The 15,334-nt window shown below is 42.7% G+C and overlaps 1 protein-coding gene across 1 annotated transcript; it reads right to left on the bottom strand.

Moving 5' to 3' along the window:
- Positions 1-1,233: 1,233 nt before the first annotated feature.
- On the bottom strand, positions 1,234-8,000 carry Ndufb4 (NADH:ubiquinone oxidoreductase subunit B4). The gene is made up of 3 exons (NM_026610.1): positions 7,812-8,000; positions 2,646-2,792; positions 1,234-1,351 (listed from the first exon to the last, which is right to left on the bottom strand). The coding sequence occupies exons 1-3, from the start codon at positions 7,989-7,991 to the stop codon at positions 1,289-1,291; spliced, it is 390 nt and encodes a 129-aa protein (NP_080886.1). The 5' UTR covers positions 7,992-8,000; the 3' UTR covers positions 1,234-1,288.
- Positions 8,001-15,334: the final 7,334 nt, after the last annotated feature.

The raw sequence follows: 15,334 nt of genomic DNA on the forward strand, positions 1-15,334 counted from the left end.
TATGCTGTTTAATGTGTGCAGGTTAGAGATCGGCACGGTGCCGACGATGAAATGGTATACTTCTTGAGCCACCTCCCATCCTCAGTCGCACTGCTGCTAATACTTGGCTTAGCACCATACTGCCCTTGCTGTATGCCCTAATGCCTTCCTCCGCCGTGTAGGAAGGGCTCAGCCGGTCATTCTGAGGCACCTGAGATGTACACAGGTATCGCCTGGGTAACTCTTGACCATGGAGATAGGACATTTGCCTTTTCCCATGTTTGAAGGGGAAATTCTGTGTACAGAGGTCTTCAGAATGCTATGGGAGCCTCTCCCTCTTCCCAGGCCCGCCTTTCAGGCTTTGCTGTCTGTGGTAATGGAGGCTAATGCTGGGAACAGATGAGAGATTAGTTGCATATGCTTTCAAAGCTAAGACCAAACACATATGTAAATCAGTTCAGACAGCATGCTGCCCAACCAGGCTCAACTTTACTATCGCTGTGGATGAAACCCACCAGTTCCAAACTGAACTACAGGGAGGATAGCGGTGGTTTTTATTGGTTCATACTATTTCATTTTTATCCTCATGGCTTTATGAGGTGAAAGGCATTGCTATCTCCATGCTATAAAAAGAAAATGGAGACCAGAATTCTAGCTGCTAACTCCCAGCTAGCTTTTACTGCAGGCCGGCTTTCCAGCCTGTGCCCTTAGCTGCCATCCTTCTGTTCCTCAGCGTGATCTCGCCATCCTCACTTTCTTACTCCAGAGGCAGCAGGGTCAGACAAACCCGGCAGGCCTTGCTCTTTCCCGTTCCAGCTTGGCCTGTCAGCCTCGGGGACTTCAGAGACCAAACTGAATGTCTGTCGGCTCCGAGCCTCTCAGAGAGAGCTAGCGCCTCAGCAGCAGCTCACGTTCCCAAGGATCTGCAATGTGTGTCACGCTCGCTGCCACCTTCTGCTGTGCTCACACAGAAGGCTGGAGACGCGCAAGGACTCAGGCAGGAAAGGTGCAGACACTGAGCTGCTCAGGGTTCTCTGAGCTGTGCTTTCCGACTCTGACTACTGTCCCCTCAGGGCGCACCCCAGCTGGCCACAGGTAACACTCCGTTGCTGACTAACAGATGCAATGAATAAACAAATGTGTCTTCACTGACCATTATTCTCACACACAGGTTCCCAGCACAAGCCGACCTTTGCTTCTGTTTTCTAAGGTATTAACATGCTTCGGCAATAAATCCAAGAAAAAGAAACTGTTCGGTGATTAATTAATAGGAGATTTATTTATGCAAGAATAGTCATCCTTGCCGAACTTAGTAGGAGATGTTAAATTTTCTGTCCAGTTTTCCTTCCTGGATAAGTCTTTCCTTTCTGTCCTGTATAGATGAAAACAAAAAGAGATAAAATATTAGCAAGCAAGTCATTCTTACGAGTACAATGGAATAACGGCAAATCAGGAATAAAAACGTAACTGTAAGCCCATCTCCTAAAGCCCAAGGACTTCGAGGAAGTAATAAGGAGCTAAAGTTAGGACGGTAAGAAAATGCATCATTCAAAAGTACCTTAGCTATTCTTTAGTGGTCAGAAAGGAACTTCCCCATTCTTAAGCAGAAATCATTTCTGTCTTGTTTTGAGGCAGAATCCCAACCTACAGCCAAGGCTAGCCTGGAACTCAGTTGTTAACGTAGCTGGCCTCAAACTCATGGTGCTCCACCAGCCTCAGCCTCCCCAGGGCTAGGATTACAGGTATGAGCTACCATGCCTAGCTTCAAAAGCAGACAGCAAAAGTAAATGCACACAACTTCTGGAAACGCATGCTGATGTACCAACCAAAAGATAAGAGCTCACGAAGAGGAGGCGGCTGGCCTCTAGTCTACATGGCTACACAAGCGCTGGACTGTGCCAGGAACGGGAATGGAGCAGCCTTCTCTGGGACCACGCAGCCAGGCCTCTGAAGACAGCAACTGGCATGTTACCCCTGCTTCCGTTGTTGGGGTTTCGTGTGTTTGAAGAGTAACTAACATGCAGAGCTCAGCAACAGAGCTAAGTGAGCCATATGTTCTGCTAACGCTCATCCAATACACACCATCTCTAACAAATGCACCAGCAAAGCTAAAGGACTCCAGGGTATCCGAAGGTCAGACACAAAACAAGTTCAGCTTTAACCCAGACAGGGTCACTCATTCCTGTAATCCCAGTGCTCAGGAGGCTGGAAATTTGAGACTGGCCTGGGTGACATAGGGAGATCTCAATCCTGTCTTAGTAAAATCAAGTTTCTATATACCCTCTAATGAGAAAATTAACTTTTAAAAAGTTGTTACGGTATTTACTTGCTTAATCATCACATTACAATTTCTCATATTATCTGGGAAAAAAAACCCAGGAAGACTCATGAACTGAACTCTACTCTCATAAATTTAAACTGACCCTTCTGTTACTTTTTATAAACTGCAAAGTCACCATTAAATTAAACCTGAAAGAGCCATAGGCTGCCATGTTGTTGATTTTTTTAAAACAAAGTATCAAATCAAATGAAAACTCCAACTTTTCCGAGAAAGGAATAAAGACATGTGACCAAAAGAGACACTGGGAGCCATCACCACTAGGAACTGCTGGGGGCACCTAGGAGGGACTTCTCAAACCAGCTAAACATCTAGCCCTAATACTTACCCTGTCTGTTTTGAAAACATAATACCAGAAGATGAGGGGCCCAAACCCTGCCACAGCTCCTAAAAGTGAGTTCTTGGGAGTGGGCCTGAAATTAGGATAAATATTTGCTGATCTTGCATAGGTCCAGCGAATCAAGGCAGGATCCTCCTGAAAGGAACACAAACACAGACTCGTCAACCTTAAGGAGGCCACGCTGAGGGAGAATTCACCGGGGCTGCTGTGAAGGAGCCCACCAACCTTGAACCCAGGCTTTCTGATCTCCCCCTCCCAAGTCTGGAATCACAGGACTGTGCCATGACTCCCACCTGACTGGTTCTACTATTCAGAAACTTTATTCCCCCCCCCTCCTTTTTTCCCTTTTCTTTTGGTTTTGGTTTTTATTAAATACGGTCTTGCTCTGTAGCCTTGGCTAACCTATAGCTCAAGCTGGCCTCAAACTCATGACAACCCTCCTGTGTCTCAGCTTCCCAAGTGCTGGGATCATAGGTATGCACAACTTTCTGATGATCCTGTTCAAATTCTGCGTGATTTAAAGATTCTTTTCTCCCCTCTAGCTTTCTATTTCCAATGTAAGATTCCTAATTTTAAACTATCCGAGAAGCCACCTCTCCCGATTCATCACTTTTAAATGTCCCACAGACTTAACCTCCTATCTCTCTTGGAAGTGGCCATGAGACCCACCCCACAGCCCAGATGAAGAGAGATCTCAGATGCTCTATCAAGCTTCCTATTTTGCTTCTAGCATCCTTTCTAACGCTGTCACAAGCGGCCTTCCCTGCTAAGTCAGTTGCAGGAAGATGAAAGCAGGCTTACCCTAACTCTGAATTATATGTTTTTGCTTTCTTTTGGTTCAGAAGATCAAACCAGGGGCATTATGTAAATAAGGCATGAGCCCTAACACTGAGCTATACCTCTCGCCATGAACCCTAAGTTTCTAAACTAACTTGGCTGGTGTTTGAAAAGCAAACTGTTACCTTCCACACTACTAAAGTCTTGGGGAAAAAAAAAGGTCAAAAGGTCAAAATTGTAAAAAAAAAATCAGCTTATCTTGGCTAAGAAAAAAGTAATTTAATATATTTATACTAAAATAATCTCCTAAGAATAGAAAATCTACCCCAAACACATAATTAAACTTAATTAGCTAAATCCCCAAATGATTCTACAAAATTATTCTCGCCAATTAACTGGCAGATTAAAATAAGCAAATAAAATCAGCTTTAGTCTTCAGTATGCAGCATGAACATCTAAGGTCTTAACCAACACCAAGCAGCCATGATTGGCAAGACTGAAATAACTTCGACATTTACATTTCAAACTAAGCTGAATTACAGCAATTCGACCCTGAGGTGACCAGCTATAGCTCGAAGGTAAGGGAGCCTTGATGGAGATGCAGTCAGCCTTTCAATCAGGTTGAAATCCCTCAACTGCAAAGGTGATCAGTTCACTACCAGTCAGAGAAGTCTAAACCTAACCTCCTGCTGCTCTAGAAATGAACAGTATGGTCGCATAATAGTAACCGGACAAGCAGAGCAAGGCCAGAGATGAAATGCATCTGAATGCCACACAATGAGACCTCTCAAGTCACCAGTCACTCACTAGTCTGCACTTTAATAGCTTCCAGATCTGTCTCTGGAATAGACATTTCATTTCACAAAATACCAGTAACTTCATGACCAAAACCAGAGGAAAAAGCTGAAGAGATGGCTCAGTGGTTAAGAGTGGTTAGTTGTTGCTCTTGAAAAGGACCTGGGTTCAGTTCTCAGAGCCCACCTGGTGGCTCACCACCATCCCTAAGTCTAGTTCCAAATGATCCAATGTCTACTTCTCGCCTCTTCTGGCATCAGGCATATGTGGTACACATACAGAAATGTAGACAAAACACTCATACAAATGAATTAAGTAGGGCTGGTGACATGGCTCAGCAGTTAAGAGCATGAACTGCTCTTCCAGAGGTCCTGAGTTCAATTCCCAGCAACCACATGGTGGCTCACAACCATCTTTAAAGGGATCTGATGCCCTCTTTTGGTCTGAGGATGTATATGCAGCAGAGCACTCATACATTAAATAAATAAACAAAAATTTAAAAAGCCAAACATAAACATTTAAAAAAAAACTTATTTTAAAAAACAAACCAAACAAATGAATTAAGTAAATGGGGGAGGGGGTTGAGGCAGCTTTCCATGTCACCACTCAATGTCCAGTGAAATGCCAGCAGCCTCTGGTGTGGGAAAGCCTCACACTTTCCTCTGTACTTCCCGAGTCCATCTCTGTTTGGCTTCCTTCCTCTCTGCCCATTCTCTCTTCATCTCTTTTGCTCTTTTCCTTCTGTTGTTTTTCAGTGTTTTAACATCGGGCTTTAACTTTTGCTGGGCTCTCTTACATAAGTTCACTCCATGAAAGAGGTCATCTGGTCACATGACTTTAAGCCCATATGGGCATGGCTACCAACAGCCTACCTCTAGCCCTAGACCTCCATGTTAAACACAACATCTACCCAGGAGTCCTAAAAGTACCATAAACTGATCTGCCAATATTCCTTTCAGTCCACCACCACGTGTGTTCCTATCACATTCCTGTTGACCTTGGAACCATCCTCCCCTTGTCTCCTACACCAGACAGTTGCACCCTGCTGAAGCCGGCTGGATCTGCTTTTAATACCGCCCATCCTATTCTCACCACACCTTGCCATCTCACAACTACTGTCACAGAGCCCATTAACTGCGAGATTTAACTACTACAGAGATTTAACTGCTGCAGAGGCCTCCTAGCTCCTCCCTCTCTGCCCTCACTTCCTCCCAGACAATTCTTGAGGAAACAAACTTGAGAGATTTTGTTAAGTCTCCGTTATGTGACTGCCTCCTCAGTAGAGATCTTTACAATGTCATACAAGGTCCATGTGATCAAGTCGCAGGGATCTCTTTGACTTCGGTTTGTCACTGTACCCCCCACTATTTTATCCATAACAGTCTCATAAGAAACAAAACTTCATCATCGAAATACATTCTATGTAATTCTCACCAATGCATCTAATATAAAATAAAATAACACAATTAATAAAGATGTTATTTTTAAAAAGGCAATCATGTTATAAGGACATAAAATGAAACTTGGCTCCACCTCCTGAGTACTAGGTCTGCTAACATATTTTGAAATAGCTCTCTGGTATAGTTTGAGATATATTAAATGCTAGAGCTGGTCTTGTACCTACAGTGTCTTCTAATTGGCACACTCTTTCCCTTTCCCTCAAGCTAACTCCTTTGGTTCACTTCTTTCAGATCCTTACTTAAATGTCATGCTCCAAGAATGGGATTGTGGCTCAGTGGTGAGCGCTTCCCTCCCATGTGAGACCATGGATTTGATCCCAAACACTACAAAACAAACAAACAAAAACAAGATGCCCAAAGCCCTGTTCCAAACAGGTGCTTCCTTCCCTGGTGCACGCAGGGTTGACCCCACCCTTATTTTCTGTACCACTCACCACCGGCTCAAACACCAAATGATTCAGATTTCTAACGCACTTAGTATTTGTCATCCCCATTCCAAACACAGGTAGCTCTACAAGGCCAGGGACTTCCAGCTGGCTTTGTACTCTCAACTCAGCATCTTCGTCTCATAATAGGTCCTGAGCAGTTATTTTTGACCTAATTAGTTACCCCTAAAGACTAGACAAAGGGTGCACAAGTTTTGGCTGGTAAACGATTAATGGGGCAGCTAAGGAGGCAGGTGTCTCTATTTCTATTAGAGATGCGAAATGGAAACTTCCCTGGGTTACAGAGATCAAAAAACAGACGACTGGGGGTTCAAACTTCACATCTGACTGAGGCCTTACTCTAGTTACTTTTAAAAAGTTAAACAAACAAACAGGCCCCGTGTTGTGGTTCATGCCTTTAATGTGAGCACTCACAAAGCGGAGGCAGGTTGATCTCTGTGAGTTCAAGGCCAGCCTGTTCTACATACTGATTTCCAGGACAGCCAGGGCTGCTGTATATTCAGACCCTGTCTGAAAAAAAAAAAAAAATAGTAACAATCCCATGCTATCTAGCTTATAGTATAGAACAGGTGTATCTCTTTCACCATGTAAACAAAGGTCTGCTTGAGGATACTCTATCTGTGCAGAAGGTAATATAAGTCACACAGACTAGGGTGTGTGACCTGTTTCTGGGTGTCACTGTCCATACAGTCTCATCTAGAAAGCCAAGAGACTAACACAGTAACCTCTGTGAATGACTGCGACATTTAATTTTTTTAAATGTCTTTCAGACCAGGCATGGGTTTCAAGTGGCAGTAACCCCAGTATGTGAGGCTGTGGCTGGAGGACCTGGCATTCTGAGCCACCTGGAGACTAGCATTGAACCTGACCACTTTGTGTAACTTTCCCTTGGTTGTTCTAACTTTCAAAAATGATAGAGAATATGTATGCAATTGTTGGAAAATCTTTATTTAAAAAAAAATCCCATTTGAGATATTTAGACAGCTTTTACAGAAGAAACTGTCTAAAAGCACACTTGCCAAAATATTTTTTTAGTGATGTATGTTACATACATAGTAATGCTACGTACTTTCTTGTTTGATTTCACAAATCTGACGGATGCACACCATTTTCCACGAGAACACAAAAAAGCTATGGTTTGAGAGGGATTACGTAAATTGCCCAGGGATCATAGTTGGTTATTATATGGGGCCATGAGGTCTGCTTCCAAAGCCGAATGCATCAAAGCCTCAGCTTCTATAACACACTTCATTTGAACAACCCCTATTCTCAAGAGAAAGAAAGAAGTGTCCTTGAGAGTTAGGAGCTGAATGGCACAAAACAGCTTTTTATGCAGTACACTTGGGAGAACCGGGCTTGAGCACGCCCTTTTCGAGGAAGATACTGTGCTAGATTAGTCAGTCATGTGTTAATCTGCCTCAAAAGATATGAAGGACCATATTATGGCCATGTTTCAGACAAGAAAGCCGAGACTATGCAGAGTGGAACAAGTTTCTCTAAACCAAGGGGGAAGCCGTCCGATCCCTTTGACCACTGAGCCGAAGGCCGAAGTTGAAGGGCCAAGGGCTGTGCGGCTCGGGGCCGGTGTCCAGCACACGGAGGGAGCTGGGCGGCCCCGCGTGTGCCCACGCGAGATGCGGCTGCCCCGGCCCACAGTCCCGCCCGGCCCCACTCACGATGTGCGACACGCGTTTGGGGTCGTTGTACTGAAGCAGATACTCCCGTTTAAGCCGGGCCCTTATGCTCAAGCGCTCGACCTGCGCCCTTCTGGTCTCCGGAGACACGTCATACTCGGCAGGGTCGAGGGTACTGGGGAGAGTGGCCAGGGGCGCAGGCTTATACTTGGAACCCGACATCTTGACTCCCGGCGCACATCTGCGCCTGCGCGGATATGAGGGCTGCCCTCTCGAGTCTGACCTTCAGGCTCAGGAAGTGCGCCTGCGCGCGCACAAGGCGCTCTGGCAGGAAGGGGCGGGAGAGGGGTGGGGTTCGAGGCTGGGTGGAGCCTTTGCCAATCCTCCTTCACGCCCTCGTCCCGCGTATTCTGCGCGTGCGCACTGCTTCTCGTTTTGCCTCCTCTTGTCTGGTGGTAAACTCCTTTTCTCTCTGTGCTACTACTTGTTTGCAGAACTGATTTCCTGAAGTTGAGTAGACTAGAGGAGACTGGGAAACTGGGTTGTCTGTGACTCCTGAAGTCCTACAGTCCAGGGTGGGTTCTTCCAACCTGGGTGACCTTGTCATTAGTCAAGGTCATTAGTGTCTCCCAAATTTCCTTTTTCTTACCCTGGAGAAATGACCTTGACTCTGCACTCCTAGCAAGGTTGTTGGAATTAAATGAGACATTGAAAACAATGAAATTGCTTTTCAAACATTTCCCTAGCTACGCCCCACCCCAAACAAAAAAGAGAATAAGCTTTCTAAAGGTTACCACTTTAGGACCAATCCACTGTTAACCCCAAAGATGGGAGGAGAAAGACCACCGACTCAGATCATCTCGTCCAGATTAATTAAAGTCAGGTTTTTATTCCTGTACACGAGCTGCCTCCCCCTGCCTCCTCCTAAGGCAAGGTTCATTGGATGTGAGGAAGGCTTTTATAGCTCAGAGGTAGAGGAGTTCTAAATGGGGGATTTGTGGCAAAATAGGAGTTACAGGAGCAGAATATAGGCATAATAAGTTAGTCTCCTGAAACAAAGACACAAAGGCAGTCATAACAGCAGGTAGTCATACAAGGTACCCATACAAACCTTTTGCAAGATAAACATTAACTTTTTGAAACAAAAATGTGAGTGCTATTCCTGGAACAGGCAGTACAGAACCATTTGTAGTTAAGGTTACAGGTGGGGCATAGCCCAATCTTTGATTAATTAACAGCTTTAATTCATCAAGTTAATTTGTTTAACTTAGTTTGTCTTTACTATCAGATGGCTTTTAAACCTAAGATGGAGGCAGACTGGTTCTTCACCACCTAAGTATAAGCTTATCTTTTGAAGACATAAAATACTGTTTAAAAGGAGAGTGGGGTTACAGAGCAAGTTTTACCTGGCTGTAGTAGATCAGAAAATAATAAAGAATGAAACTCCTGAGTAAATACCTTAGTGAAAATGCAAACAAAACAAAACAAAAACACCTCTCTTAAATCCTCAGCACTCCTCAGGTGCTGAAAGTAAAAGACATCCTTTCAGATAGGAAAGTAACAAGCAGAATAACAGTGCATTCCCGCAAACCCTTGGGAGGCTGAGGCAGGAGCTCTGAGCTCAAGGCCGGCCTGGGGTACACCACAAACCTCTGTTTCAAGAGAATAAGAACAGGAAAGATGATTTGGAGAGTAAATGAAGGTAACATGCAGCTCTCAGCATCTCTGCACCTCCCGCTCCCATCCCCCCTCCAATGCTCCACCCCCTGTCACCACCCCTCCTTACTCCCTCCCACTCACACTCCTCACTCCCCCACCCCCACCCCCACACACTATCACTAAGGGGAAAGATCAACTTCAAGGCACACAGCAGGGTCCTTAGCTTCCCATAAAACACTCCTCAGGAGGCAACAATGGAAACAATAACACCAACAAGGAAAGCTAGATCAAAAAAGAGCTTCAACTTGGCTCAAACTTCCGGGGACATGTAGGTATGTGGGGGGAGTGGTTGCTAGGCAGTGACAGGGCCTAGAAAGTGTTGGCACTGAAGTGATGAGCAACAGCACTGCTGTCAAATTTATTCAACACTCTAATACTGTTTTAAAATATTTATTAAGCACCCCTGCATGAAGCATACCTTACACCATTCCGTCTTAGTCAATCTTCTGGGCTCAGTAGAGAAATTACACAAGAAATGGAAGCTGGATCCTTGTTATCCGCCCCCCCCACCCCCCCACCCCCCCACCCCCCCGTAGCTGACAGTCATGCAGTGAACAGGCAGAGCAGGATATCTGCAAAGTAGTTCCATGTCCAAATGAATATGAAGCTAAATCGACTCATAAGAAAGCCTGCTTCAGGGCAGTAGAAAAATTATTACACTCAATTTAAAGAAGGGGGGCGGGAGGGACGGGGATGGAGAAGGGGAGGAGAGGGGAAATGGGGGGGGGGAAGAAAGTTGTTCTCAAAGATGCAGGTTTAGGATGTAAAATTCTAAATAATAAATAAGATTTTAAAAAACCCTTTTAAGACATTGATATGGGAAGAGAAGGTGAAAAGAATAAAGGAATTCAGGGAGTATGTGAGTATAAGCTGCCCATTTACAAAGTTGGAAAGGGATGTATTTGTGAAAGAGAAGCATTATTAAAGTGAAATATTTGCATGCGTTTAAGGGGTTATTCCTGTGCTTTTGAGTTCTCATAAACATGACTCAAGATGACTGTTAAAGGCCTGGGATTTGGCTTTGTTTTGCAGGGACATACAATTCACTGAGTGCTTACTGTGTATCACATGCTACTCTGTTCTATGTATTTCAAGTCCTCAAATACCGGTTATTCCCACTGGAATAATGATGGGATGCCTTGTCAGTTTCCATGACGATGGGTTTCACGGGACGTTTTCATCCACATGTCTAATGTATGTTGATCGTATTCATCCACTGTCACTCTCCTGTGCCCCTCTGCTCCCACTGAGTCCCGTCCTCTTCCCAGCTCCTCCTCCTCCTGCTCTCATGTCCTTTTTACTGGTGGTCCAGAGAGTCTAATTAGTTACATACAGGAGTATGGGTGAGGAGTTATTTAGAAAAGCATGGACAACCAGTAGCTACATCACTGGAGAAAATGTCTTCCCCAAGCAACCATTAGCTCATCTGAGAAAAATGGGGCCTCATGAGTTGACTCCTCCCCCAGCAATAGTTGACCACCTATATATAGATCCCCAGGAAGAGAGAGGGCCTGAAGAGTCTTTCTCCAAACCATACTAGAATGCTAAAGGACCCAATCTTGTACAAGCCTTGTGCTGGTAATCACGGCTTCTGCCAACTCATGAGAGCAATTGCTCTTTCATTCCCAGAAGACGGTGCTCCACAACACTCCAGACCTTTCTCTAACTCTTACCTTCTTTCCACTCTCTCCTCTGAGATGTTTCCTGAACCTTTAAGGGTGTGATTTCGATGTCCCATTTAGTGATGAGCATTTGACAGTCACTACTTATCAGCCCTTTGATGATTTACATGTTTCTGCCACTGGGGGTTAGGGGAGAGAAAGAAAGAGGAGAAGGAAGAAGAGAAGAGAATGAGAAGAAAAAGAAGAAGGAGGAGGAGGAGGAGAAAGAGAAGAAGAAGCTTCTCCAACCAACGCTGAGCACAGCACTGCTCTATGGGCATGAACACAAAGAGTGAATTGAGAAGGCACGTTGACTAGCACAGCAGGTCTGTTTAGTAAGACAACAGTGGTAGCTTCCTCAGTAGGACACATGACTCGCCAAGTCACAACCTTTTGACTAGGTTTACAATACCACACCTCAAGTTTGTAACAGTTGATCCCGTAGTGTGCCAGTGGACATATATTTCCAAATAGTCCAGTATTGTAGCACACAAGGTCCATAGCTGGGTAAGACTGCTGATACCTTTTATCCTCCAGGAGCCTGAGCAGTACCTTCCAGCACTGTGAAAAGCTTCTGGCCCAGGTCCAGCTCGACTGCTCTATGTCCTACAACCAAAGTATGTGCTGTGGGGTCTTGCCATCTACTTGTCGTAAGCACCAAGAGCAATAGCAATAGTCTGTGTTGTTTAGGGATTCTCATGGGCCTCTGTGGCCACTTTTACACACACACACACACACACACACACACACACACACACACAAAGAAGTTTCTAAACTCCTGCTTTTGGAGATTCAAAATTGCTGTGGTAAGGAAACTTAGGAGGCAGAATTCACCCCAGTTTCCTAGAAGGGTTCTTGTAAAATCTTGTGTGCTTGGGGCACAAAGAGATGAGTATAAAATGCCTATTTCATCTTGAACACTAGATTTCAGAGTAACCTGAAAATTCCCTCCTTCGTATCCTCCAAGATTTGGAATCCAGACCTGGGAAAAATAAAAATTCACTTATATTTTAGCAAGTGATGCTGTTCCCTTTCCTGTGTTCAGAAACTGTGATGAACACTCATAAACCATACTAGGACAACTTTATTTCTTCTCCAGATATCACCTTTACAGGCCTTGAGGCTGTTTCCTCCCTAAGACCTGCTACTCTGTATCGTTGTCCAAGACTGTCTCATCTGCTTTTGTTTTTCTTCTCTTTTGGATGGATTTTAGAGATGGGTTGCCAAGTTCTACAAAAAGAAATTGAGCTTCATGAATCCATTCATACAGAGTATCTTCCCACCCCTCCTCATTTATGTCCCATGTCACCATTATGTTCTTTAAATCCTGCCTTGTGACAGCTCCTGTCACCTCTGTTATTAGAGTCATTCCTGTTACATTGTAGGGTTTTTAAAAATAATTATTTATTTTGTATATGTGCATACACTTTACCTGTCTTCAGACACACCAGAAGAGGGCATTGGATCCCATTAAAGATGATTGTGACCCAACCTGTGGTTCCTGGGAATTGAACTCAGGACCTCTAGAAGTGTAGCCAGTGCTCTTAACAGCTGAGCCATCTCTCTAGTCCACATTGTAGTTTATTACGAATGCTTTTGTTACTATCTCACTGTTTCTTACTAGAATGAAGAAATATTACTAATTCATATGCTGTTCCAGTATAACAGTTTTTAAAAGTCCTACTCCTTTTTCTATGCCTTGTTCTGAGTTTTTACATAAGTCATTCATTCCTTATGCATGTGGAAGCATTGTCTTTTTGTTCCCAAAACAGTGCTTTTTTTCTCTCATCTGTTGCATCAGCCATGACTTCCGGTGTAATGCTGTGAAGTAGCAGAAATTGTCTCCCATCTCGTTCCCAGATCTAGTAGGGTCCTTGGGTGTTTCATCATTAAATGTTATTTTCTCCAGTAGGGTTTGACAGAGCCCATTGTTGAGTTAAGAAATTTCTCTTGTATTTCTTGCCAAAATGGCCTTTTAAATCATTAATGAACATATAGTTGGTCATTTGCTATTTCTATATTTTTGACACATTATCAACTGTTTTCTCTATATTAGTCTGTTAAAAAAAAAAAAAAAAGACAGAAAAAATCCTTTTGGTTGTTCCAAGGTGAAACTTTCTTTTTATTCCAGAGTTAAGCTCACTCCATGGGCCATTCTGTGTGTTTCTTGATATACGTATAAATTAAATTAACATTTTACTTTTAACTTTACCGTTCACATTCACAGATGAGTTGGCTCTATATTATGGAGTTATATATATATTTATATATAATATATATTGTATATATTATATAATATATTATGTATAATATAATATATCTCATATATAATATATTAATATAATATATAGCATAGTATATAATATATTTCATATATGATATATTATATAACATGCTATATATTATATAATATATTTCATATGTACTATATTATATGTACTATGTAATATATTATATAATATATTTTATATATTATATATTTAATATATATTATAGAGTTATATATAGTTTTGTCTTATTCGGTTCTTGCTACTTTTGAGTATATTTACATAAAATGAGTTGAATATATAGCTTTTTTAAGGTATCTGTTTAAAGATATTTATTTTGTGTGTATGTATGTGTGTGATTGTGTGTGTGTGATTGTTTGTGTGTGTGTGTGTGTGTGTGTGTGTGTGTAAGTGTGTGTGCCTGTGGGTATGTCTGTGTGCTATGTGTGTGCAGGTGCCTGTGGAACCAGAAAAGGGTGTCAGATCCCCTGGAGTTAGAGTTATAGGCCAGAGTGAGCTACACAGTTTGGGTGCTGAGAACCAAACTGAGTCTTCTGCAAGAGCAGCACCTGCTCTTGAGCACAGACCTGCTTCTCTAGCCCCTATCTCTATTTCATTATTATATTTTTAAACTCTTCCAACAGTGTATGTAAGGCCCATTTCTTGATTACTTGATAAATTATACTGTAATTCTGTCTGGAGTTTATGTCATTTTGATGGGGGAGAATTTCAGCTCTGAATTTACTTTTTGTAATGGTTGTTGGCATGGTAAGGTTTTTCTATTTCTTCTAAGCAATTCTGATACCCACTTTTTCAAGTCTTTTATTTTAAACACATTGTCAGAGAGATTCTGCTCTCATCCTAGGAATTAAAATATATATCATCTTCATAATTATCTTCCTCTTTTGACTTCTAATTGTATCTATTGTTTCTTTTGTTTTATCAGTCCTACTACAACATTATCTACTTTGTCTATGAAAACATAAAACTCATTAAAAACAAACTTTAGTCACAGTCCTTTTGAGTTAACAGAAAAGCAATGAGAAAGATGCAAGTATTTTTCACATGCCACCCAAAACACCCTCATCCAGGCACAGCCATTAACAGTGTCTCTCTACAACAGAGTGGTATATGGGTTCCAAGCGATGGAGAAACACGCATACAAAATGAGCACCTGTAGCCTCTCGTTTGTATTAAGCTGTTAGCTCTATGATTGGGACGAGCTGTGATGTAATATACCCATCGTTGTAATGTCCCGTGAAGAATTTTTTTCAGTAAAAAAAATATGACTCCTTGATATTCTGTTTAGTCAACCTACCTCCTACCCACTAGCTCCTGGTGACCACTGGCCTTTCTGCTGCTGCCATGACCTCATTATGGAGATAATATTGTAGCAAGAACAATAAAAACAAAAGAAACAAGTGGATACAACTAGAAGTAAAAAGAGGAAGATAATCAATTAATCATGATACTTTGTTCCTTCAGATCGCCTTCTTTCACCCAGTCCATCAGGGCTTGACAGCTCTTTTTAGTACCAAACACTATTCCATTATCTGGATGCCCACGGTTTCCTCTTGTTTATCCAATCACCTGATGAAGAGCACCCTGCTGGTCTTCCCATTTAGACAAGTATGTGTAGAACTATCATAAACATCCCTGTGTGAGTTCTTGTGCAGACACAAGTTTTCAAACCCTTTGGGTAAATGCCAAATGTATCCCTTGCTTTATTCTGTGGCAATAAATAAATAAATAAATAAATAAATAAATAAATAGATAAAATATATGCTTAGTTTTGTAAGATGCTGTCAAGCTGTCTTTCAATGTGTCTGGACCACATCAGTTTCCCACCAGCCATCAGTGTACTCTCTCCCATGGTGCCAAGCCCTTGCTGGTGTTAAGCATTGTCAGTCTCCTGTAT

The sequence above is a fragment of the Mus musculus genome, chromosome 16, assembly GCF_000001635.26.
Source record: "Mus musculus strain C57BL/6J chromosome 16, GRCm38.p6 C57BL/6J".
NCBI lineage: Eukaryota > Metazoa > Chordata > Mammalia > Rodentia > Muridae > Mus > Mus musculus.